We start from the raw sequence: 23,376 nt of genomic DNA, 5'->3' as shown, positions 1-23,376 counted from the left end.
TGCCTGGCTTCTGATTTCCTTCTTGATTCTTTAATTATCAATGTGGAACGCACACACATTAATATGTAAGCACAGACACACGCATGCACACACAAACATACACATACGCACGCAATCACAACTACACACACACACACACACACACACACACGCACGCACACACAAACACACACACACGCACGCGCGCGCTCACAGGCACGTACACACCATGCGCACGCCACACACCCACACACGCATGCACGCACACACACACACACACACTCACACACACACACACACACACACACATACACACAGACGTTAAACTAAACACACGCATGCACCCACACACACACACACATACACACACAGCACACACATACACACACGCACACACACAGAGCACACACACACACACACACACACACACACACACTGTATTACTGTGTGCCCACGCCCACCGCCCCACCCTGACAGCAAACTGTCCCCCACACATCCACAGAGGTCACACACTGCCTGTATTGTTTTACACCCTTTCTCCCCTCTCCCGTCACCTCGCTCGGTAAACTGTCGGTCAGTTCACTTCTTTATTTTAGGGCTGTAGGCATGTTGAACACGTTTACCTTTCTGGAACAATTAGCCTACAGTACGCACACCTAAATGCACCCGGTCACTTTAGACCAAAAAAAAAGGGGAAAGAAAAAAAAAAAAGAAAAAAGAATCTGACATAACGTCACATCATTGAAAGTGCAAAGTCAAATGTCCATATTTAGAAAACACGCTGACAGGTTCTCTGAAATAGGTATTTGTGACCACAAAAATGAATCTTATGAACAAGGTAAATAGAAGAAAAAAAAAAGAGGGGAGGCAGAAAAAAAAGGAAATTATGGAAAGAAAAGAAATATTCATTCATGACCTACATGTTCCTGCGGTGGAAAAAAATTTCCACGAAGGCAAAAATCAGAGACAGAGAGAGAAGGAAAAAAGGAGAAAAAATGAAAAGAAAAAAAAAGAGTTCAGTTCTAAAAGTGTCTTTAGTGGAGTGGGGTGGCCTAGGAAGCGAGAGAGAATCTGAGAGCGCTGGTTCGAATCACGACTCAGCCGCCGATATTTTCTCCCCCTCCACTAGACCTTGAGTGGTGGTCTGGACGCTAGTCATTCGGATGACACGATAAACCGAGGTCCCGTGTGCAGCATGCACTTAGCGCACGTAAAAGAACCCACGGCAACAAAAGGGTTGTTCCTGGCAAAATTCTGTAGAAAAATCCACTTCGATAGGAAAAACAAATAAAACCGCACGCAGGAAAAAATACAAAAAAATGGGTGGCGCTGTAGTATAGCGACGCGCTCTCGCTGGGGACAGCAGCCCGAATTTCACACAGAGAAATCTGTTGTGATAAAAAGAAATACAAATACAAGTACAAATAAACAAAGAAAATAATTCGTTCCGTCTTTCAGTTCTAAATTATAGAAAGAAAATAAATATTGCTTCATGACCTGAATGTTACTGAGGTGGGAAAAAAATTTCCACGAAGGAAAAAATCAGAGAGAGAGAGAGAGGGAAAAAAGGAGGAGAAATGAAAAAAAAAAAAAAAAAAAAACAGAGAGAAAAGAGTTCAGTTCTAAAAGTGTCTTAAACAAAGAAAATAAATCGTTCCGTCTTTCAGTTCTAAAACTGTCTTAGATAAGGGGAAAAGGGAAGATCCTCACACTTCTCAGTTTTCAAAGTGTTTTAAAGAAAGAAAACGGAAATTCGTAAGACCTCTTAGTTCTAAAAGTGTCTCGTTGCATCTTTCATTTCTAAAAGTGTCTTAATGAAAGAAGAACGATCGCAACATCTTTCAGTTCTGAAAGTGTCTTAAGGAAAGAAGAAAGAAAGATCGCAACATCTTTCAGTTCTAAAAGTATCTTAAAGAAAGAAGAAAGATCGCAACATCTTTCAGTTCTAAAAGTGTGTTAAAGAAAGAAGAAAGAAAGATCGCAACATCTTTCAGTTCTAAAAGTGTGTTAGAGAAAGAAGAAAGATCGCAACATCTTTCAGTTCTAAAAGTGTGTTAGAGAAAGGAAAACGATCGCAACATCTTTCAGTCCTAAAAGTGTGTTAGAGAAAGGAGAAGGATCGCAACATCTTTCAGTTCTAAAAGTGTCTCAAAGAAAGAAGAACGATCGCAACATCTTTCAGTTCTAAAAGTGTGTTAGAGAAAGGAGAAAGATCGCAACATCTTTCAGTTCTAAAAGTGTCTTAAAGAAAGGAGAAAGATCGCAACATCTTTCAGTTCTAAAAGTGTGTTAGAGAAAGAAGAAAGATCGCAACATCTTTCAGTTCTAAAAGTGTGTTAGAGAAAGGAGAACGATCGGAACATCTTTCAGTTCTAAAAGTGTGTTCAAGAAAGAAGAAAGATCGCAACATCTTTCAATTCTAAAAGTGTGTTCAAGAAAGGAGAAAGATCGCAATATCTTTCAGTTCTAAAAATGTCGACACCATCCTTCCACCTGACAGTGTAGTAATGGCGTCGTTTTAAATCATATTGCTGATAGCTCAGCTGTGTAATACAATACTTTGTAACGTTATGGGCGAGCAGTCACTCACATATACACCCCCACTCCAACCCCACCCACCCACACACAGACACACAATTACTTCCAGACGCATGTAATTCATTGCTGCTCTGACGAGACGCTAACTTTTGAAAATGAATGCCAAAATTGACGTTCACATTCCTCAAAGTTTACTGCATTGATTTCCTCTTCCTTTGCTTTGCGAACCCCTAAGAAGAGTTTTGCAATCTCCTCCTGTCCTGGTAGAATGGTTAAGACGCTCATGTGTCGACACAGAATCCCTGAGGGTCTGTGTTCGAATCCCGCTCTCCCCCTTTCTCCCAAGTTTGACTCGAAAATCAAACTGAGCGTCTGGTCATTCAGATGAGACGATAAACCGAGGTTCTGTGTGCAGCACGCACTTGGCGCACTGAAAAACAACCCATGGCAACGAGAGTGTTGTCCTCTGGCGAAATTCTGCAGAAGATATCCACTCTGATGGGTACACAAATATATATGAGTGAATGCACTCAAGGCCTGACTAAGCGCGTTGGGTTATGCTGCTGGTCAGGCATTTGTCCATCGATATCAGATGTGGTGTGGCGCATAAGGATTTGTCCGAACATAATGGCGCCTCCTTAAGAAACAGAAACTGGGCCTTTAGGTATAAATGCTGTGACCACTCCATTCAGGCAGCTGTATTTCGTTTTCAGTGGTGTGCATGCTGGGTAGAAACGCCGAGGCAGAATAGATCAGGTGTTGGACTTGTGATCCAGTGTTCACCAGTGATCAGGGTTCGAGGCCCCAACTCGGCATGGTATCGTGTCTTTGGGAGAGGCGCTTGACTCCAGTGTTCCTCAGTTCACCCACTGGGTACCTGGCTTCAGTTGGGAAAGGTTAATACTGCGGAAGGAGAGGACTGGGCCCCGCCTTCCTGTGCCCAGCCCTGGACACAGTGGGAATGAATTGTAGATGCAATGCTTCTGATTCACAGTCCTGCTGCCTGTGCTTCTATATGTCTATCTATCTGTCTGTCTCTGTCTCTGTCTCTGTCTCTGTCTCTCTCTCTCTCTCTCTCTCTCTCTCTCTCCCAAGCGGTAAAGAGAAAAAGAATACGATTGTGCGATTTTTTCGCTCACTGATTTTCTGCAAACTGGGAAAGTCGATGCAGTCAAATAACAGATATAGACAGATAGAGAGATGGACAGACATATAGGCACACACACAGATAGATAGAGAGACAATCATATATATATATATATGTGTGTGTGTGTGTGTGTGTGTGTGTGTGTGTGTGTGTGTGCGTGCGTGCGTGTGTGTGTACATACATATATTGAGATATTACAGTTCAACGCATTTATCATGTGATTATTTTATTTTTTTCAAAACACTGACCGGCAATTACGATTCATTTTGATCAGGCTTGGTTTTGGTACATCCGAAATTAATGTTCATGCTTATCTCTATAAACATACATATTCTATTGCATTTTTATGCCCGCTGCGCGAAGATTCAGTGGGAGACAAAGTCCTTTTTGCTTTGAAATGCCCTGCTTCGAATGACTTTCACGTTAAGCTGACCAAACGAAAAATAAGGAGCCATGCAGACTTCGACTTAATCCTTTGTTGGCATCGAATAATGACAACGTGCGTAATTTGGCTCTTTGGTTTAGTTTAGTTTAGTTTATTGCATTGCAATGCACTGCATTGCCCTGCATTGGATTGTATTGCATTGCATTGCATTGGCGTTGGCATTGCATTTTACTGTATTTCACAAAACGTTTCAGTTGCAAGAGACTTTGTGTCTTTATCTATCTGAAGCGGGAATTTCGTGAGGACCTATGATGCTTGTTGGACTGCAGTTTTGTCAGCAACATTTCATTCTTCGTCCTCTTAGACCTGGGACATTACACTGAACAAATGTTTGTATCTGGGTTAGAACGTGCGTGTGAGTTTCCCTGTCTCTCCATCTCCCTGTCTCTATCTGTTCTCTCTCTCTCTCCCCTCTCTTCCCTCTTTCTCCCTCTTTCTCCCCCTCCGTCTCTCCCCTCTCTCTCTCTTTCTCTCTCTCTCTCGATCCCTTCAAACATCGCTCCTGGGTGGTCTGTTGGTTGTCCACCCACTTGTCCAACAAAGCATCAGGTGAGTAATCCGACAAGTGCACGTGGTCAGAGGGGAAATAATGACGTTTGTGCAGGGGGTGGGGACGGGAGAAGGGGGGGGGGGAGGGTAGAAACTGGAGACAGAAAGGAAAAGGGGGTTGGGGGAGGGGGGGGGGAGCAGTTGACTAGATAGCGTCAAGGTATAAAAGGCTTTCATGTTGGTTCCAAGCGCCAGATTCCCGTTTGAAGACCGCAGGAAGGTGTTTTCACCGAAAGCGGAACTTGTGAAAAACGTTTCTGCCTGGCTGGCTATTGTTGTCTTCTCGTTTTGGCGTCACCATGGGAACGAGGCTCCAGTTGACCGCTTGCTTCTTCTTCTTCGTGTTTGTCTGCCGTGTTCATGGCACCAGTCCTGTAGCCATTGGTGAGTTTGATGTGTTCATGGCACCAGTCCTGTGGCCATTGGTGAGTTTGTTGTGTTCATGGCACCAGTCCTGTGGCCATTGGTGAGTTTGTTGTGTTCATGGCACCAGTACTCTGTCCAGTAATGTGTTCATGGCACCAGTCCTGTGGCCACTGGTGAGTTTGATGTGTCCATGGCACCAGTCCTCTGTCCATTGGTGAGTTGATGTGTCCATGGCACCAGTCCTCTGTCCATTGGTGAGTTGATGTGTTCATGGCACCAGTCCTCTGTCCATTGGTGAGTTTGTTGTGTTCATGGCACCAGTCCTGTGGCCATTGGTGAGTTTGTTGTGTTCATGGCACCAGTCCTGTGGCCATTGGTGAGTTTGATGTGTTCATGGCCCCAGTCCTGTGTCCAGTGATGAGTTTGTTGTGTTCATGGCCTCAGTCCTGTGTTCAGTGGTGAGTTTGATGTGTTCATGGCCCCAGTCCTGTGGCCATTGGTGAGTTTGTTGTGTTCATGGCACCAGTCCTGTGGCCACTTGTGAGTTTGTTGTGCTCATGGCTCCAGTCCTCTGTCCAGTGGTGAGTTTGTTGTGTTCATGGCACCAGTCCTGTAGCCATTGGTGAGTTTGATGTGTTCATGGCCCCAGTACTCTGTCCAGTAATGAGTTCATGGCACCAGTCCTTTGTTCAGTGGTGAGTTTGTTGTGTTCATGGCCCCAGTCCTGTGTTCAGTGGTGAGTTTGTTGTGTTCATGGCACCAGTCCTGTGGCCATTGGTGAGTTTGTTGTGTTCATGGCACCAGTCCTGTGGCCATTGGTGAGTTTGATGTGTTCATGGCACCAGTACTCTGTCCAGTAATGAGTTCATGGCACCAGTCCTGTAGCCATTGGTGAGTTGATGTGTTCAGGGCACCAGTCCTCTGTCCAGTAATGTGTTCATGGCACCAGTCCTCTGGCCATTGGTGAGTTTGTTGTGTTCATGGCACCAGTCCTCTGTCCATTGGTGAGTTGATGTGTTCATGGCACCAGTCCTCTGTCCATTGGTGAGTTGATGTGTTCATGGCCCCAGTCCTCTGTCCAGTGGTGAGTTTGTTGTGTTCATGGCACCAGTCCTGTGGCCATTGGTGAGTTTGTTGTTTTCATGGCACCAGTCCTGTGGCCATTGGTGAGTTTGTTGTGTTCATGGCACCAGTCCTGTGGCCATTGGTGAGTTTGTTGTGTTCATGGCCCCAGTCCTGTGTTCAGTGGTGAGTGTGGTGTTAGGAGAGTGGACCGTTTCCATGGCTTGAAACTCTGCCAGCTCTGTGGTTGGTGGTTCGTGCACACCTGTGGTCTAGTGTGTGCAATATTTTGCGTCGTGCTGTAGTGATTTCACTCTGCAACGAATCATACAGTACAACACAGCAAAGTGCACTACACCAGACCACAGCACACCACAGCACACTGCACCACACCACATCACACCACAACACACCACAACACAACACACCACATCACACCACAACACAACACACCACATCACACCACAACACAACACACCACATCACACCACAACACACCACAACACACCACAACACAACACACCACAACACACCACATCACACCACATCACACCACAACACAACACACCACATCACACCACAACACACCACAACACACCACATCACACCACAACACAACACACCACAACACACCACATCCACACCACACCACAACACAGCACACCACAACACACCACACCACACCACACTACAACACAGCACACCACAACACAATGCACCGCACCACACCGCACCACACCACACCACACCACACATTTTTTTCAAAGAATTTTGTGTGAAAATACCCCCAGCCCATGTGAGGAGATAGAGCAGGTGGTGTGAAGACGTTGTTGTTGTTGTTGGTCCACTTTCCTGATTTGTTCATTATCTATTTATTATCATTACAGTCTTTTTATTTTTATTTTTTTTCCTTCTCTCCGCATGCATCATATTTCATTTCATTGTCTAACTGCTCACTTTTTACGTTATCCGTTTATTCATTTATTCATTCATTTATCTATTCATTCGTTTATTTATTCATTTATTTATCTATTTAAAAAAAAAAAAAAATTTATCTATTCATTCGTTTACTTATTATTTATTTATTTATTTATTTATTTATCTATTTAAAAAATAATTTATCTATTTAATTATCTACTTATTTGTTTGTTTGTTTATTTATTTATTCATTCATTCAATATTGTATCCATTTATTTTGCACTTTTTCTTCTTTTTTTTCTCTTCTTTTTTCTCCTCAAGGCCTGACTAAGCGCGTTGGGTTACGCTGCTGGTCAGGCATCTGCTTGGCTGATGTGGCGTAGCGTTAGATGGATTTGTCCGAACGCAGTGACGCCTCCTCGAGTAACTGAAGTGAAGTGAAGTGAACTGTTGGTCCTTTGCAGGACATCAGCCACGGCCCTGGGGCTGTGGTCCAGTGTGTGCCATCTACTGTCCCTCCGGGAATGTGCTGGATGACAGGGGATGTCCCACCTGTCGCTGTCTGCCAGGTCAGTCGCCGCTTGTTGTAGTATATCACGTGTTGGTTCTCTGTCTGAGTGTCTGTGTATCTGTCTGTCTGCCTGTCCGTCCCTCTGTCTGTACTGTCTGTCTGTCCGTTCGTCTGTCGTATGTCCCTCTGTTTGTCCGTCTGTCCGTCTGTCTGTCCGTTCATCAGCCTGTCTGTCTGTCTCTCTTTCTGTCTGTTCGTCTGTCCGTCTGTCGGTCGGTCTCAATGACCAAAACAAAAAGAAACGGGAGTGATCCAATTATCCCTCAAAGTCAACGTTGCCGATGAAACTGACCAGAAAGACTGTAAAAAGATGAGCTAATTGTGTTGCAGGTGCTAAAATATTTCAATACATTTACTGAGATTTATATAAAAAACAACACAATTTATATATATATATATAATTCAAAAGCAATACAACATAAAACAACACACTGCACTACATTACACTACACTACACTACACATCACTATACTACAATGAACCTGTGGTGGTGTCATTGTTCTCCCGTTGCCATCAATCCAAGTACAGCAGGATCTGGCCAGAGAGAAGCAATGTCATCTGGCAGTCCCTCCCAACAGCCAGTCCCAAAATGCCTTGTTCCCTGCAGGCAGTACAAAAACGCATCACCGTCTGTTCAGGTGTAAATGAGAGAGAAGGTGACAGCCTCACCTACTGACCTGTTCAGGTGTAAATGATAGAGAAGGTGACAGCCTCATCAACTTGCTGTTCAGGTGTAAATGATAGAGAAGGTGACAGCCTCACCAACTGGCTGTTCAGGTGTAAATGATAGAGAAGGTGACAGCCTCATCAACTTGCTGTTCAGGTGTAAATGATAGAGAAGGTGACAGCCTCACCAACTGACCTGTTCAGGTGTAAATGATAGAGAAGGTGACAGCCTCACCTACTGACCTGTTCAGGTGTAAATGATAGAGAAGGTGACAGTCTCACCAACTGACCTGTTCAGGTGTAAATAATATGGAAGGTGACAGCCTCACCAACTGACCTGTTCAGGTGTAAATGATAGGCAAGGTGACAGCCTCACCAACTTGCTGTTCAGGTGTAAATGATAGGGAAGGTGACAGCCTCACCAACTGACCTGTTCAGGTGTAAATGATAGGGAAGGTGACAGCCTCACCAACTGACCTGTTCAGGTGTAAATGATAGGGAAGGTGACAGCCTCACTTACTGACCTGTTCAGGTGTAAATGATAGAGAAGGTGACAGCCTCACCAACTTGCTGTTCAGGTGTAAATGATAGGGAAGGTGACAACCTCACCAACTGGCTGTTCAGGTGTAAATGATAGGGAAGGTGACAGCCTCATCAACTTGCTGTTCAGGTGTAAATGATAGAGAAGGTGACAGCCTCACCTACTGACCTGTTCAGGTGTAAATGATAGGGAAGGTGACAGCCTCACCTACTGACCTGTTCAGGTGTAAATGATAGGCAAGGTGACAGCCTCACCAACTGGCTGTTCAGGTGTAAATGATAGAGAAGGTGACAGCCTCACCAACTGACCTGTTCAGGTGTAAATGATAGGCAAGGTGACAGCCTCACCAACTGGCTGTTCAGGTGTGAATGAATGCTGTAATGGATTTTGATTCTGAGCTGTGCCTTGCAATATGTCCTTCAACTGAATAGAACCGCTCACCACACTACAATGCGTACTATACTAGTGCACACAATACTGCATCAACGGGTTTGCTGAAGACTCCTATGGCTGTCCCATCTACAGATGCAAGACTGATAGTGGTAAGTAGACAGGACGGGGGTATGGTAGGTATTCAACCCGATGGATGTCTAACTTTACGTTTACCTTTGCAAAATGTATTATGTGAAACCCTCCTGGTGCATACACGTAGTCATTTTTGGTACTATTTATGGGGGAAATAGAGAGTAGCCATGATAAACGAGGGATATGATAATGTTTTTTAATCCAAAGCAATACCTTTCAATACGTTTCTCCACTAAACAGAACGGCCCACCACGCCACTTTGCGGACCATTCCAGTGCAGAAAATACTGCACCAACGGGTTTGCTGAAGACTCCTATGGCTGCCCCACCTGCAGATGCAAGACCGATGCTGGTGAGTAGACAGGACAGGGTGAAATGCACATACATAAAATATTATTTCAATTAAGATGGGCATTCTCATTGTCGAATCCAGACATGTTTTACTTCACTGCATTTAACAAAATGGAATGAAATTGTCACAAGGCCAGGAGCGTTCAACTGCAAATGACACACAGAAAATGTTTTCTTGAGAATAAGGTCACAGGAAGAAAGGTCCCACAGGCTATTGCGGACAATGAACTCATATTCACTGTGTTTGGGGCTCGGGATAGGAAGGTGGGGTCCAGTTCTTTCTTTCTGTCACTTTAACTCACTCAGTACGGCCAGTCCTCTCTTCTCCTCTACACAGACCCCTCGGATGTTCAGTGGGTGTCTGAATGACCCAACCTTTAGCTTCTGTCGTCAGAATTGTGGCATTCTTTGTCAACATTCACCTCTTCAGTATAAGAGTCTTCCGCTTGCAATATTTTGATGATGGTAATTGAGCTGAAACGCTGCTAACGTCGTCTCTTTTTCGCCGTTCGTATGGAGAGAGTTAAACCTTCCCCTACAGAAGTATCATTTCACACATAGAAGAAGGTAGTAAAATAGGAGTGGTTTTCCCAAGGACACATCACCATTCCGAAACGAGGTCTCGAACCCTGATCACTGGTGAACACTGGATCAGAAGTCCTGCACCTTCTTCTTCTTCTGTGTTCGTGGGCTTCAACTCCCACGTTCACTCGCGTATACGCGAGTGGGCTTTTTACGTGTATGACCGTTTTTACCCCGCCATGTAGGCAGCCATACTCCGCTTTCGGGGGTGTGCATGCTGGGTATGTTCTTGTTTCCATAACCCACCGAACGCTGACATGGATTACAGGATCTTTAACGTGCGTATTTGATCTTATGCTTGCGTATACACATGAAGGGGGTTCAGGCACTGGCAGGTCTGCACATATGTTGACCTGGGAGATCGTAAAAATCTCCACCCTTTACCCACCAGGCGTCGTCACCGTGATTCGAACTCGGGACCCTCAGATCGAAAGTCCAACGCTTTAACCATTCGGCTATGGCGCCCGTCAGTCCTGCACCAAACCAGTTCTGCCATGGTGGCCCCAAAATGAGACACAGTACTGAGGCAACGAACAGTGTACAAAGAGACTGGGGACCTCCTTTTGGAGGATGTCTCTTGGTTTGTTTTTCTGCACCTTTTGTTTACCTGTGTCCTGACTCATGGGAAATACCAAGCAATACAGGTGTGAACATGAGCACCTTGTCACATTAACTCTCTCCATACGAACGGCGAAAGAGACGACGTTAGCAGCGTTTCATCCCAATTACAATCATCAAAATATTGCAAGCAAAAGGCTCCTATACGGAAGAGGAGAATGTTGACAAAGAATACCACAGTTCTGACGACGGAAGCTAAAGGTTGGGTCATTCAGACACCCACTGGACATCCGAGGGGTCTGTGTAGAGGAGAAGAGAGGACTGGCCGTACTGAGTGAGTTAAAGAAGCAATATGTACTGCACTTGTTTCTTGCTCATTGCTCAACAGTCCAACGTCATCAAGTTCCTTTCATGACAGTTTCCCCACCACCTTACGCACCATTCTTCTAAATTTTCTTCTTCTTCTTCTCCCCCCCCCCCCCCCCCCCCTTCGTTTTTTTTCTTCAATCAGGCCAATTACTCTGGTGATAATAAATTTAATCTCATGTTAATATTGATATTAGCATTATTTTACTATATTGTGTACTGTTTGTTTATTTGTTTTATTTCATTATTTCATTACTTACTGTTTATGAATGCTATTTTATACAATTCATAATATGGTTTATCAGCCGTCATGATAAAATTGAAGTGCAACGTTGTGAGCACAGTATAAGCTTAAGCTTGTTGATGCTCTTTTGTCATTCATTGCATTGTAATCATGTGTATTGTTGAATAATTAAACATTATTTAAACCAAGAGGGGACAGGAAGCCAGGAGCTTCAGGACCTGAGGTGTCCTTGTGGAGAGAAGACATTGGCAGAACAGGTTTTGTTCCACTATTCTTTCATGACAGGGTACCTGCTGGATATGCTGTCCCCCCCCCCCCCCCCCCCCCCCCCCCCCCCCCGCCAAAAAAAAAAGAAAAAGAAACCCGTAACCGAATTTCAAGGACACTGTTCATATTTGCTTATTGTATTCTGTAAACCTTGATTGGTACATTTCTGTTGTCACTTTTTATTATAATTTGTAAAGGAGAAGGGGATGGACTGACGTGCGAGGGAGGAAAGAATAGTTGGGGGATGAATCACAGAGGAATTATCGCTGCACCATAGGAAATTACCAATGAATCCAGTACGGGAATTTTTGTTTCTATTTCTGTCTTGTATGTACTTATACGTTTCTCCACTGAACAGATACGTCCACCACGCCACGTTGCGGACCATTCCAGTGCAGAAAATACTGCACCAACGGGTTTGCTGAGGACTCCAATGGCTGTCCCACCTGCAGATGCAAGACTGATGTTGGTGAGTAGACAGGACGGGGGTATGGTAGGTATTTAACCCGATGGATGTCTAACTTTACGTTTACCTTTGCAAAAGGTAGTATGTGAAACCCTACTGGTGCATAACCGTAGTCATTTTAGGTACGATTTATGGGGAAAATAGAGAGTAGCCATGATAGGCGAGGGATGGAAGATTTTTTTAAATTTCTGAGCTATACCTTTCAGTATGTTTCTCCACTGAACAGACACGACGACCTTGCTACGTTGCGGACCATTCCAGTGCAGAAAATACTGCACCAACGGGTTTGTTGAAGACTCCGATGGCTGTCCCACCTGCAGATGCAAGACCGATGTTGGTGAGTAGACAGGACGGGGGTATGGGAGGTATTCAACCGGTGGATGTCTGACTTTACTTTTATCTTTGCAAAAGGTATTATGTGAAACCCTACTCGTGCATACACGTAGTCATTATTGGTACGATTTGTGGGGAAAATAGAGAGTAGCCATGATAGGCAAGGGATGGAAGATTTTTTTAAAGTTTCTGAGCAATACCTTTCAGTATGTTTCTCCACTGAACAGACACGTCCACCTTGCTACGTTGCGGACCATTCCAGTGCAGAAAATACTGCATCAACGGGTTTGTTGAAGACTCCGATGGCTGTCCCACCTGCAGATGTAAGACTGATCGTGGTGAGTAGAGAAGATAAGTCACGGAATATTTAAACTGCTGGCTAACTGCCTTTTGGTTTGGTTTGTTCACAAGCACCTGCCATCACGTATCTCACAGACAGTTTGGAAATTAGAAAGAAAATTGTACCTCTGATCTCAAACCAAAAGTAGGCACCTTCAAACAACGAAGAAAAAGACTTTCTGTTCCTTATAAATCATGAACCGGTGGAATTCAATTTAATACTCAAATTACCACAAGGTACACAACGTTAAGTGAGTGCTACTTATTCCTTCCCACCAGCGCACATACATGTAAGAAATACAAGTACATGGAAAACAACAAAACAAGATACTTGCTCACGAAATATACAGACAGACATTATCATTATTGCCCATGCCAAAGTGTGTTTGATAAGAAAATAAATCGAATCGTAACAAGAGCAGAACAGCTCAACAGCAAAATCATGAACAGAAGCAATTGTCTTTGAAATAAGATGAGGTGCTGAACTTCAAGAGAGTGATCAGTACATGAACAAACCGGAAATATTTTGGTTTGCTTCTCTGTACATTTTGTTTATCTGTGTCCTAACTTTTGAGAAGCAGTACATACTGCAGAAAATACTGCATCAACAGGTTTGTTGAAGACAGTACAGGGATAAGGGGGAGGTGTTCAACACAGTGGCTATCTGCCTTTACATTTAGTTTGTTCACAGGCAGCTGTCATCGGTTGACTCACAGTATAGAAATGGGTAGGAACATCACTCCTCACACCTCAGACCAAACATAAGGATCTACAGCTCAAGATAAAATTCTGTTACTTTTAAATCATTAACCTGTGGAATACAATTTACTACTCACAGCCTACCAAATATAGCATGAGTGCTGTTTTTTGCTTCCCACCAGCTCACATGTAAATGAAAGGTACAAGGAAGAATATGCTTCCTCACGAAACATACGGATATATATTATCATGTACTGCCAAATTCACAGTGTGTTAGATAAGAAATCAAATCAAATTATAACAAGGCCAGAACTGTTGAACAGCTAAATATAAACAGAGAAAATTTGTCTTTGAAATAAGATGAAGTGGAGACCTTCAAGATGGTGATTAGTAAAAGAACAAACTGGAAACGTTTTTTGTTTGTTTGTTTTTTTCTCTGTACCTTTTTATATATGTCCTGACCATCGTGAAGCGGTACGAAATAGTGGCGTGAAGCTTGGCACATTGTTAAGGACTAAAGATGAGTGATTCTTACATGTTTACTTACTATCACATTACTTGCCCTATCAGGATTTCCTTTCATGACAGTTCCCTGGTTAATAGGGGACAGGAAGCCAGGAGCTTCAGCACCTGAGGTGTCCTTGTAGAGAGAAGACATTGACAGAACAGGTTTTGCTCCAGTGCCCATTCATTACAAGAATCTGGTGGATACTGTGTCAAAAATACTGAACGTTACCCAGAGCTTCTAGACTATATTGACTGAATTGATGATAACCTGTCCAAAGAAGTTTCGTCAACATCCTTCCTTTCCTGACTCTGTTCTGATCAATAGCACACCTGTTTCACTTTCTCCCTCTGTTCGCAGTCTTGGTGTAATCCTGGACCAGTCTCTTTCCTTCCAACAGCACATTTCGAATATCTGTAAAGTTGCCTATTTGGAACTGCGTAGAATCAGCTCTATCCGCCACTATCTCTCAACCGATGCAACCAAGACACTTGTATGCTCTCTGGTTCTCTCAAGATTGGATTACTGCAACTCTCTTTTGGCCGGCCTTCCAAAATACCTGTTAGACAGACTCCAACGAATTCAGAATAACGCTGCCAGACTCATTTGCAGAGCTTCTAAATTTGACCATGTTTCTCCTCTTCTTCAGTCTCTCCACTGGTTGCCTGTTTCTGATCGAATAGACTATAAGCTATCCACTCTGACCTTTTCTGCAGTCAACGGATCTGGCCCAAAGTATCTTTCTGAACTCATCCATATCTATACCCCGTCTCGCCAGCTCCGTTCTTCCTCTGATACTCGACTTCTCAGGATACCTCACGTCAGAAGTAAGACCTATGGACACAGATCGTTTTCTTTTCAATCGCCAAAGACGTGGAACAAGCTCCCTGATAACCTCCGTCATTCTGATTCCCTCGCATCTTTTAAATCTCGTCTCAAAACTCACCTTTTCCCTCAGCAATAAGTTCAATTGTGGCAGGTCCACAACTACATGCATGTATATGAATGTGTATTTGTGTGCGTGTGTTTATATAAGTTTGTGCCTGCCTATGTGTGCGTATGTGTTAGGGTAGCTGTTAGATACACATGTATGTTAAAATGTATGTATGCAGTGTGTGTGTGTGCGTGCGTGCGTGCGTGTGTGTGTGCGCGTGCGTGCGTGCGTGCGTGTGTGTGTGTGTGTGTGGTCACATTTTGGTGTGTGTATGTAACATAGATATAATGTTTTATGTTATCAAAAGCGTTTTTGCAAAGCACCTAGAGCAGATTTCTGGATAGTGTGCTATATAAGTATCCATTATTATTATTATTATTATTATTATATTGCTGATCTCTCTTTTCTTCTTTGCTAAGTGTATTCCATAAAGCCCTATTGGTACATTAATGTATTCACTTCTGGGAGGATGGGTGATGGAGGGAAAAATGGTGAATCACAGAGGAATCATAGTTATTGCATGGGAAATGATCGCTGATTCCAACATGGTAATTTTTGTTATCTCTATGCTGCATTTATCATGACATTCATCCATTGAACAGAACCTAAGGTATCATGCGGACTACTCCAGTGCAGAAAGTACTGCATCAACGGGTTTGCTAAAGACTCCAATGGCTGTCCCACCTGCAGATGCAAGACTGATGTTGGTGAGTAGACAGGACAGGGATAAGAGAGGATTCAACTCAGTGGCTATCTGTCTTTAGATTTAGTTTGTTCACAGGCCGCTGCCATTATTTGTCTCACACCTCAGACCAAACATAAGCATCTACGGCTCAAGGAAAACTTTGTTCATTGTAAATCATTAACCAGTGGAATACAAATTTGTTACTCACATTAGCACAAGATACAAACCTAACGCTAGTGCTTTTTTTGCTCCCCACTATGTTAATGGAATATCACACCAGACTGTTGTATTGTTGGTTTTGATCACACATGCACACAAACACATAAACAGACATTTAAACACACACACACACACACACCACCACCACCACCACCACCACCACCACCACCACCACCACACCACACCACACCGTACACAAACACATCCTTTTGAGAGTGCTCAGTAGCTGTGCAGCATCTTTAATAGACTCACGTCAAAATATCTTATGGTCTGGTTGCAAACGACATTATTTTGCAGATGCCTGTCAAAACTGACGTTCTGATCTGTCACAAATATGCTTTCTTGAATTCTCCCAGCACTGGCAATGCGTATTCAACATATTTGATCAAAATTTAATCAACTATTTAAAACTGTATCAACTTTCAAGTCCTACAACTTGCTTCCCTCGATTTTAGGATTTGAGAGCACGTTTGTAACCTTGGTCGGCAGTAGTGCGCGAAAAGAAGTAAGAGCGCGGAAATAGCCAGAAATAGCTGATGTTTATCGGGTTCTTGGAAATGGATATTCATTAAAGTATTTGAAAAAGGTCGAAGCAAACGTTAGATTGTGAAAAGCAACCGTTAAGAACGCTTCAAAGTGGGGTAAACGAATCGTTCGCAATTACACGCTGTTCACAATTACCCATACCTACCCTACAAGGTAAAAATATGCTTCCTCACGAAATATACAGGCAGATATTATCATGTACTGCCAAAGTCACCGTGTGTTAGATAAGAATTGAAATCAAATAATCACAAGTCCAGAACTGTTCATTAGCAAAAAATATACAGAGAAAATAAGTCTTTGAAAGAAGATGATGTAGAGAACTTCAAGACAGTGATTGGTATAACAACAGACTGGAAACGGTTTTTTGTTATTTGTTTTTGTTTTGTTTGCTTGTTTGCTTCTTTATACCTTTTTATATCTGTGTCCTGACCCTTGAGAAGCGGTATGAAATAGCGGCGTGAAGCTTGGTACATTGTTAAGAAGTAAAGGTGGCTGTGCTTTTATCATGTTCATTTATTATCTGATAAAACTTTCCCCATCAGGATTTCCTTTTATGACAGTTCCCTGGATTAGAGGGGACAGGAAGCCAGGAGCTTCAGGACCTGAGGTGTCCTTGTGGAGAGAAGTCATTGACAGAACAGGTTTTGCTCCAGTGTCTTTACATGATAGGGTTTTTGACGGATCCATTTTAAAAAAAGAATCTTACCAAGACTGTGCTGTTAATCTCTCCTTTCTTCTTTGCTAAGTGTATTCTGTGAAGCCCTATTGGTACATTAATATATTCACTTTTAGGAAGAATGGTAGGGGACTGAATCACTGAGAAATCACATGGGTAATTATCGCTGATTCCATGATGGTCATTGTTATTTTCTCTGTGCTGTATGTGTCGTGATGTTCTTCCATTGAACAGACACGCCTACTAAGGCACCATGCGGGCATTTCCAGTGCAGAAAATACTGCATCAACGGGTTTGCTAAAGACTCCAATGGCTGTCCCACCTGCAGGTGCAAGACCAATGTTGGTGAGTAGAGAGGACAGGAATAAGGGAGGTATTCAACTCGGTGGCTATGTGCCGTTAGACTTAGTTTGTTCACAGGCAGCTGCCATCAGTTGTCTCAGACTATGGAAATGGGAAGGAACAATGTTTCTCACACCTCAGAGCAAACATAAGCATCTACAGCTCAAGATTAAAACTTTTTGTTCATTGTAAATCATAAACCAGTGCAATACAAATTTACTACTCACATTAACACATGGTACAAAACTTAACATGGGTGTGTTTTTCTTCCCGCCATCTCACATGTCAATAAATGGTACAAGAAAAGAGATGCTTCCTCACGAAATATACAGACAGATATTATCATGTACTGCCAGAGTCACAGTGTGTTAGATAAGAAATGAAATCAAATAGTCACAAGTCCAGAACTGTTCATTAGCGAAAAAATACATATATACAGAGAAAATTTTGTCATTGAAATACGATGAGGTGGAGAACTTCAAGACAGTGATCAATGTAAGAACAAACTGGAAAGTTTTTGTTTTTGTTTTTTTAATTTTTAGATTTTTTGTTTGTTTGTTTGTTTGTTTTTCTGTGCAGTTTTTTTTTCTGTGTCCAAACCCTTGAGAAGCAGTAGGAAATAGTGGCGTGAAGCTTGGCACATTGTTAAGGAGTAAAGGTGACAGTGCTTCTCACAAGCTAACTTTCTATCTGACATCACTGGCCTCATCAGGATTTCCTTTCATGACATTTGCCTGGTTAAGAGGGGACAGGAAGCCAGGAGCTTCAGGACCTGAAGTGTCCTTGTGGAGAGAAGACATTGATAGATCAGGTTTTGTTCCACTCTCCTTTCATGACAGGGATCTGGTGGATACAGTGTCAAAAATATTTAACCTTACCCAGAGCTTCAAGTCTGTGTTGCTGATCTCTCTTTTCTCCTTTGCTAAATGTATTCTTTAAAGCCCTATTGGTACATTAATATGTTCACTTTGGGGGGTGGGGGGGGGGATGGGCGAGAGAAGGAAGAATGGTGGAGGACTGAATTCCTGAGGAAAGAATGTCAATGATCACTGATTCCAGGATGGTCATTTTTGTTATCTTCATGTTGTATTATCATGATGTTCTTCCAATTTCTTCCACTAAACAGAACCGCCCACTAAGGCATCATGCGGACTATTCCAGTGCAGAAAATACTGCATCAACGGGTTTGCTGAAGACTCCTATGGCTGTCCCACCTGCAGGTGCAAGACCAATGTTGGTGAGTAGACAGGACAGGGATAAAGGGGAGATATTCAACCTGGTGGCTATCTGCCTTTAAAATTAATTTGTTCACGGACATCTGCCATCTTTGTCTCACAGTATGGAAATGGGGAGGAACATTGTTTCTCACACCTCAGATCAAACGCAAACATCAACAGCTCAGGAACAACTTTGTGTTCCTTGTAAATCAGAGGCCAGATGAATACAATTTGCTACTCATATTAGCATAAGGTACACAACTTAAAGTGAATGCTGATTTTGCTTCCCACCAGCTCAGATGTAAATAAAAGGTAAAAGGGGAAACTATGCTTCCTCAAGAAATATACAGACATATATTATCATGCATTGCCAAAGTCACAGTGTGTTAAACAAGGAATCGAATTTTTTTTAAAATATATAACAATTCCAGAAGTGTTCAATAGTAAAAAATAAATAAACAAATAAATAAATAATATAAAAATAAAAAATAAAAATAATAATAATAATAATAAAATAAATAAATGATAATAATAATAAATAGATAAATAAATAAATCAACAGAGAAAATTTGTCTTTGAAATAAGATGAGACAGAGAAACTGGAAAACCTTTTTGGGGGGGTTGTGTGTGGGGTTTTTTGTTATTGTTTTTTGTGTGTGTTTTTTTTTTGTTTTTGTTTTTCTTTTCTTTTCTTTTCTTTGTGTGTGTGGTTTTTTGTTTGTTTTTTTGTTTTTGTTTTTTGTTATCTTTTGTTTGTTTGTTTGTTTCTCTGTACCTTTTTATATATGTGTCCTAACCCTTGAGAAGCGGTATGAAATAGTAGCGTGAAGCTTGGCACATTGTCAAGGAGTAAAGGTGACTGTGCTTATGTCATGTTCACTTATTATCTGATGAAACTTGCCCCATCAGGATTTCCATTCATGACAGTTCCCTGGTTGATAGGGGACAAGAAGCCAGGAGTCGGGTCATGAGGTGTCCTTGTGGAGAGAAGACATTGGCAGAACAGGTTTTGCTCCAGTGTCCTTTCGTGGCAGGATTCTGGTGGATACAGTGTAAAAAATGGTTAACCTTACCCAGAGCTTCAAGTCTATGTTGCTGATCTCTCCCGTCTCCTTCGTTGAGTGTATTCTGTGAAGCCATGTTGGTAGATCCGTGTATTTGTATTTGTATTTCTTTTTATCACAACTGATTTCTCTGTGTGAAATTCGGGCTGCTCTCCCCAGGGAGAGCGCGTCGCTACACTGCAGTGCCACTCTTTTTTTTTCTTTTTTTTTCTGCATGCAGTTTTGGTTGTTTTTCCTATAGTGGATTTTTCTAAAACATTTGCCAGGAACAACCCTTTTGTCGCCGTGGGTTCTTTTACGTGCGCTAAGTGCATGCTGCACACGGTACCTTGGTTTATTGTCTCATCCGAATGACTAGCGTCCAGAGCACCAGTCAAGGTCTAGTGGAGGGGGAAAAATATCGGCGACTGTGCCGTGATTCGAACCAGCGCGCTCAGATTCTCTCGCTTCCTAGGCGGACGCGTTACCTTTAGGCCAACACTCCACTTGGGGGGATCACTTTGGGGGGATGGGCGAGGGAAGGAAGAATAATGGGGGATTGAGTCACTGAGGACTCATAGTTATCACATGGGTAATGATCGCTGATTCCAGAATGGTAATTTTTTTAAAAAATCTTTATGCTGCATGTGTCATGTTCTTCCATTGTACAGAACCGCCCACTAAGGCACGTTGCGGACTATTCCAGTGCAGAAAATACTGCATCAACGGGTTTGCTGAAGACTCCAATGGCTGTCCCACCTGCAGATGCAAGACTGATCGTAGTGAGTAGACAGGACAAGAATAAGGGGAAGATATTCATCCCGGTGAGTATCCGCCCTTAGATATAGTGTGTTCACAAGCAGCTGTCATCACTTGTACATCAGACAGTTTGCAAATGGCGAGGAAGATCATTTCTCATCCCTCGGACCAAAAAAAAAAAAAATCATCAGGTCATCCATCTCTTCACCTTGGATCCAATCATTTGTGATGTTTGAAAACTGATGAGGTTTGCATTGGGTGCAAGTGGTGTCCTGCACAAAATAGTTACAAGTTAATGTCCCCAAAGATCAGTGATCCCCTGTTTGATATTTGAATCGTTGAGCGTTTACAGGTATCTGTGCAGGCATTAAAATGTTCAAATCAGCATCGTGGGGTGTGTTGTGTGGGTTAGTGGGGGGGGGGGGGATTCTGTTTCCTTTCTTCTTATTCTTCTAATATTTCCATAAAACAGCAGCAACAGTAGTGCTAGCAGAATCAGCAGCAGTGTTCGAAATAGTAGCAGCAGAAGTATAATCAGCAGCGGGAATAGTGTTGGTAGTATCATTGTCACCATCATCATCATCATCAACAGCAGCAACAGCAATAGCAGTAGTAGCTGTTGTTGTTGTCGTCGTTGATTTGAAACTTAAGCCTTTCACCCCTTAACGTCCACAGAGCCAGCTGACCAATGCAGCCAAATGAAGGCCTGCAAGTTGTACTGTCCTCACGGCTTCCTCAACGACTCCCGCGGCTGTCCAATCTGCACGTGCAGTCCTGGTCCTGATTTCCCGTTTGAGTTGGGTCGGTGTCTGATAGTGGGAGAAACAACTCAGATATCTGTGTATTGTGGAGAGCATATAAATAGCTTATGGATCGTACGTCCATTACAATAATCGACTGACAACATTGCAAAGTGGAAGGGAAAACTTTGACACACAACCGAAATCGATAGAATTGAGTGAGCACTGGCTCCCCGTAGCGGCGAGAATGAAATACAAAGTCGCGTGTCTCTGCTTTTCTGCTTTCCACTTCACCACTGGACCGACCTATCTGTCCGACGTCATCGGTGTTCACACTCCCGTAAGAACTCTCCACTCTTCCTCTGACTGTTGCCTTCTGGTGATTCCTCGTGTCAGTACAAGAACCTTCTGATAATTCCTCGTGTCAGTACAAGAACCTTCTGATAATTCCTCGTGTCAGTACAAGAACCTTCTGATAATTCCTCGTGTCAGTACAAGAACCTGTTGTAAACGCTCTTTCCCCTTTGCTGTTCCTCATATCTGGAACAACCTTCCACAGTATCATCTGACTCTGTCACTGCATTTCAGTCTTTATTAAAAACTAATCTTTTCAGAACCTGTCTGTAAGCACTCTATGTTTTCTACCTCTCCAATACCGTCCCATGACTTCCAGTATCATTTTACGTGTAAGGGGAATGAAAGAGAGGAGCGAGGGGTAAAGGAGATAAGACAAGATAAGATAAGGTAAGAAGAACTTTATTATCTCATTAAGAGAAATTACATCAGGGGTGAAGTGAAGGAGATAAGACAAGATAAGATAAGAAGAACTTTATTATCTCATTAAGAGAAATTACATCAGGGGTGAAGGAGTGGGAAGAGAGAGAGAGGGTGGTTATGAGTGATTTACGTATTTTGCAAAATTTTACTTTCATGTAAAGCGCCATGAGCTCTTAGAGAATGAGAGCTAAACAAATGTACAATAGTGGTATTTGTGGTAGTAATGTAGTGGACAGTTTTTCAGTGCTGCGCCCCAGTGACTCTCCACAGAGTTAAGGGAAAAGAACACGAGAATGAGAAGACAGAATTTATAACCTGCTCAGTTTTGGTAATTCTTCTGTGGGAAGATTCATGACAGCTTATATGACCTGCTCGATGTAAACATTTCTTCAGTGGGAAGATTCATGATAGCTTATATGACCTGCTCGATGTAAACATTTCTTCTGTGGGAAGATTCATGATAGCTTATATTACCTGCTCGATGTAAACATTTCTTCTGAGGTAGCGTTCATGACAGATTATAAACCTGCTCGATGTAAACATTTCTTCTGTGGGAAGATTCATGACAGATTATAGACCTGCTCGATGTAAACGTTTCTTCTGTGGGGAAGATTCATGACAGTTTATATTACCTGCTCGATGTAAACATTTCTTCTGTGGGAAGATTCATGACAGCTTATATGACCTGCTCGATGTAAACATTTCTTCCGTGGGAGGATTCATGACAGTTTATATGACCTGTTCGATGTAAACATTTCTTCTGTGGGAAAGATTCATGACAGTTTATATTACCTGCTCGATGTAAACATTTCTTCTGTGGGAAGATTCATGACAGTTTATATGACCTGCTCGATGTAAACATTTCTTCTGTGGGAAGATTCACGACAGTTTATATGACCTGTTCGATGTAAACATTTCTTGTGTGGGAAGATTCATGACAGTTTATATGACCTGCTCGATGTAAACATTTCTTTTGTGGGAAGATTCACGACAGTTTATATGACCTGTTCGATGTAAAGGTTTCTTCTGTGGGAAAGATTCATGACAGTTTATATGACCTGCTCGATATAAACATTTCTTCTGTGGGAGGAATCATGACAGTGCCAGGAAGAATGATCACGTTTTGCTAACGAGATGATATATGTGTTATGTCACATCTTTATATCAAATAAATTCACACCAGTAAGTCAACACATGGACTGGGCTACAGGCACGATAAATAAAATACACTGACGTAAACAGACACAGCCGACAGAAAAGAATGCCTGTCTATAAGATGTACGCTTTTAACAGAACCTACCAAGCCCAAGTGCGGTCCCCTCTGCAAGAAGTACTGTTTTAACGGCTTCCAGGAAGATGACCGTGGATGTCCCATCTGTAAATGCAGTGAGTTCAGACGTTCAAATGTATGTGGGAGTGCGC

General features: G+C 42.6%; 1 protein-coding gene across 5 annotated transcripts in view; it reads left to right on the top strand.

Moving 5' to 3' along the window:
* The first annotated feature begins 4,852 nt into the window (after positions 1–4,852).
* Positions 4,853–23,376, top strand: part of LOC143302334 (uncharacterized) — a 21,553-nt gene continuing 3,029 nt past the window's right edge. Inside the window, exons 1-12 of one of the 5 annotated variants that reach the window (XM_076616953.1) lie at positions 4,853–5,042; positions 7,469–7,573; positions 9,548–9,658; positions 12,033–12,143; positions 12,367–12,477; positions 12,701–12,811; positions 15,553–15,657; positions 17,311–17,421; positions 18,545–18,655; positions 20,350–20,460; positions 21,113–21,238; positions 23,248–23,340. In XM_076616953.1, coding sequence (XP_076473068.1) covers positions 4,958–5,042; positions 7,469–7,573; positions 9,548–9,658; positions 12,033–12,143; positions 12,367–12,477; positions 12,701–12,811; positions 15,553–15,657; positions 17,311–17,421; positions 18,545–18,655; positions 20,350–20,460; positions 21,113–21,238; positions 23,248–23,340 — 1,291 coding nt within the window. In that variant the 5' untranslated portion in view covers positions 4,853–4,957. Of the gene's footprint in view, positions 5,043–5,885; positions 5,916–7,468; positions 7,574–9,547; positions 9,659–12,032; positions 12,144–12,366; positions 12,478–12,700; positions 12,812–15,552; positions 15,658–17,310; positions 17,422–18,544; positions 18,656–20,349; positions 20,461–21,112; positions 21,239–23,247; positions 23,341–23,376 lie in introns of those variants that run through there. The other 4 variants (XM_076616954.1, XM_076616955.1, XM_076616956.1 and 1 more) reach the window with 4 other exon arrangements.

Source organism: Babylonia areolata, chromosome 29 (genome assembly GCF_041734735.1).
Source record: "Babylonia areolata isolate BAREFJ2019XMU chromosome 29, ASM4173473v1, whole genome shotgun sequence".
Lineage (NCBI taxonomy): Eukaryota > Metazoa > Mollusca > Gastropoda > Neogastropoda > Buccinidae > Babylonia > Babylonia areolata.
This window is presented reverse-complemented; position numbering and strand designations above follow the sequence as displayed.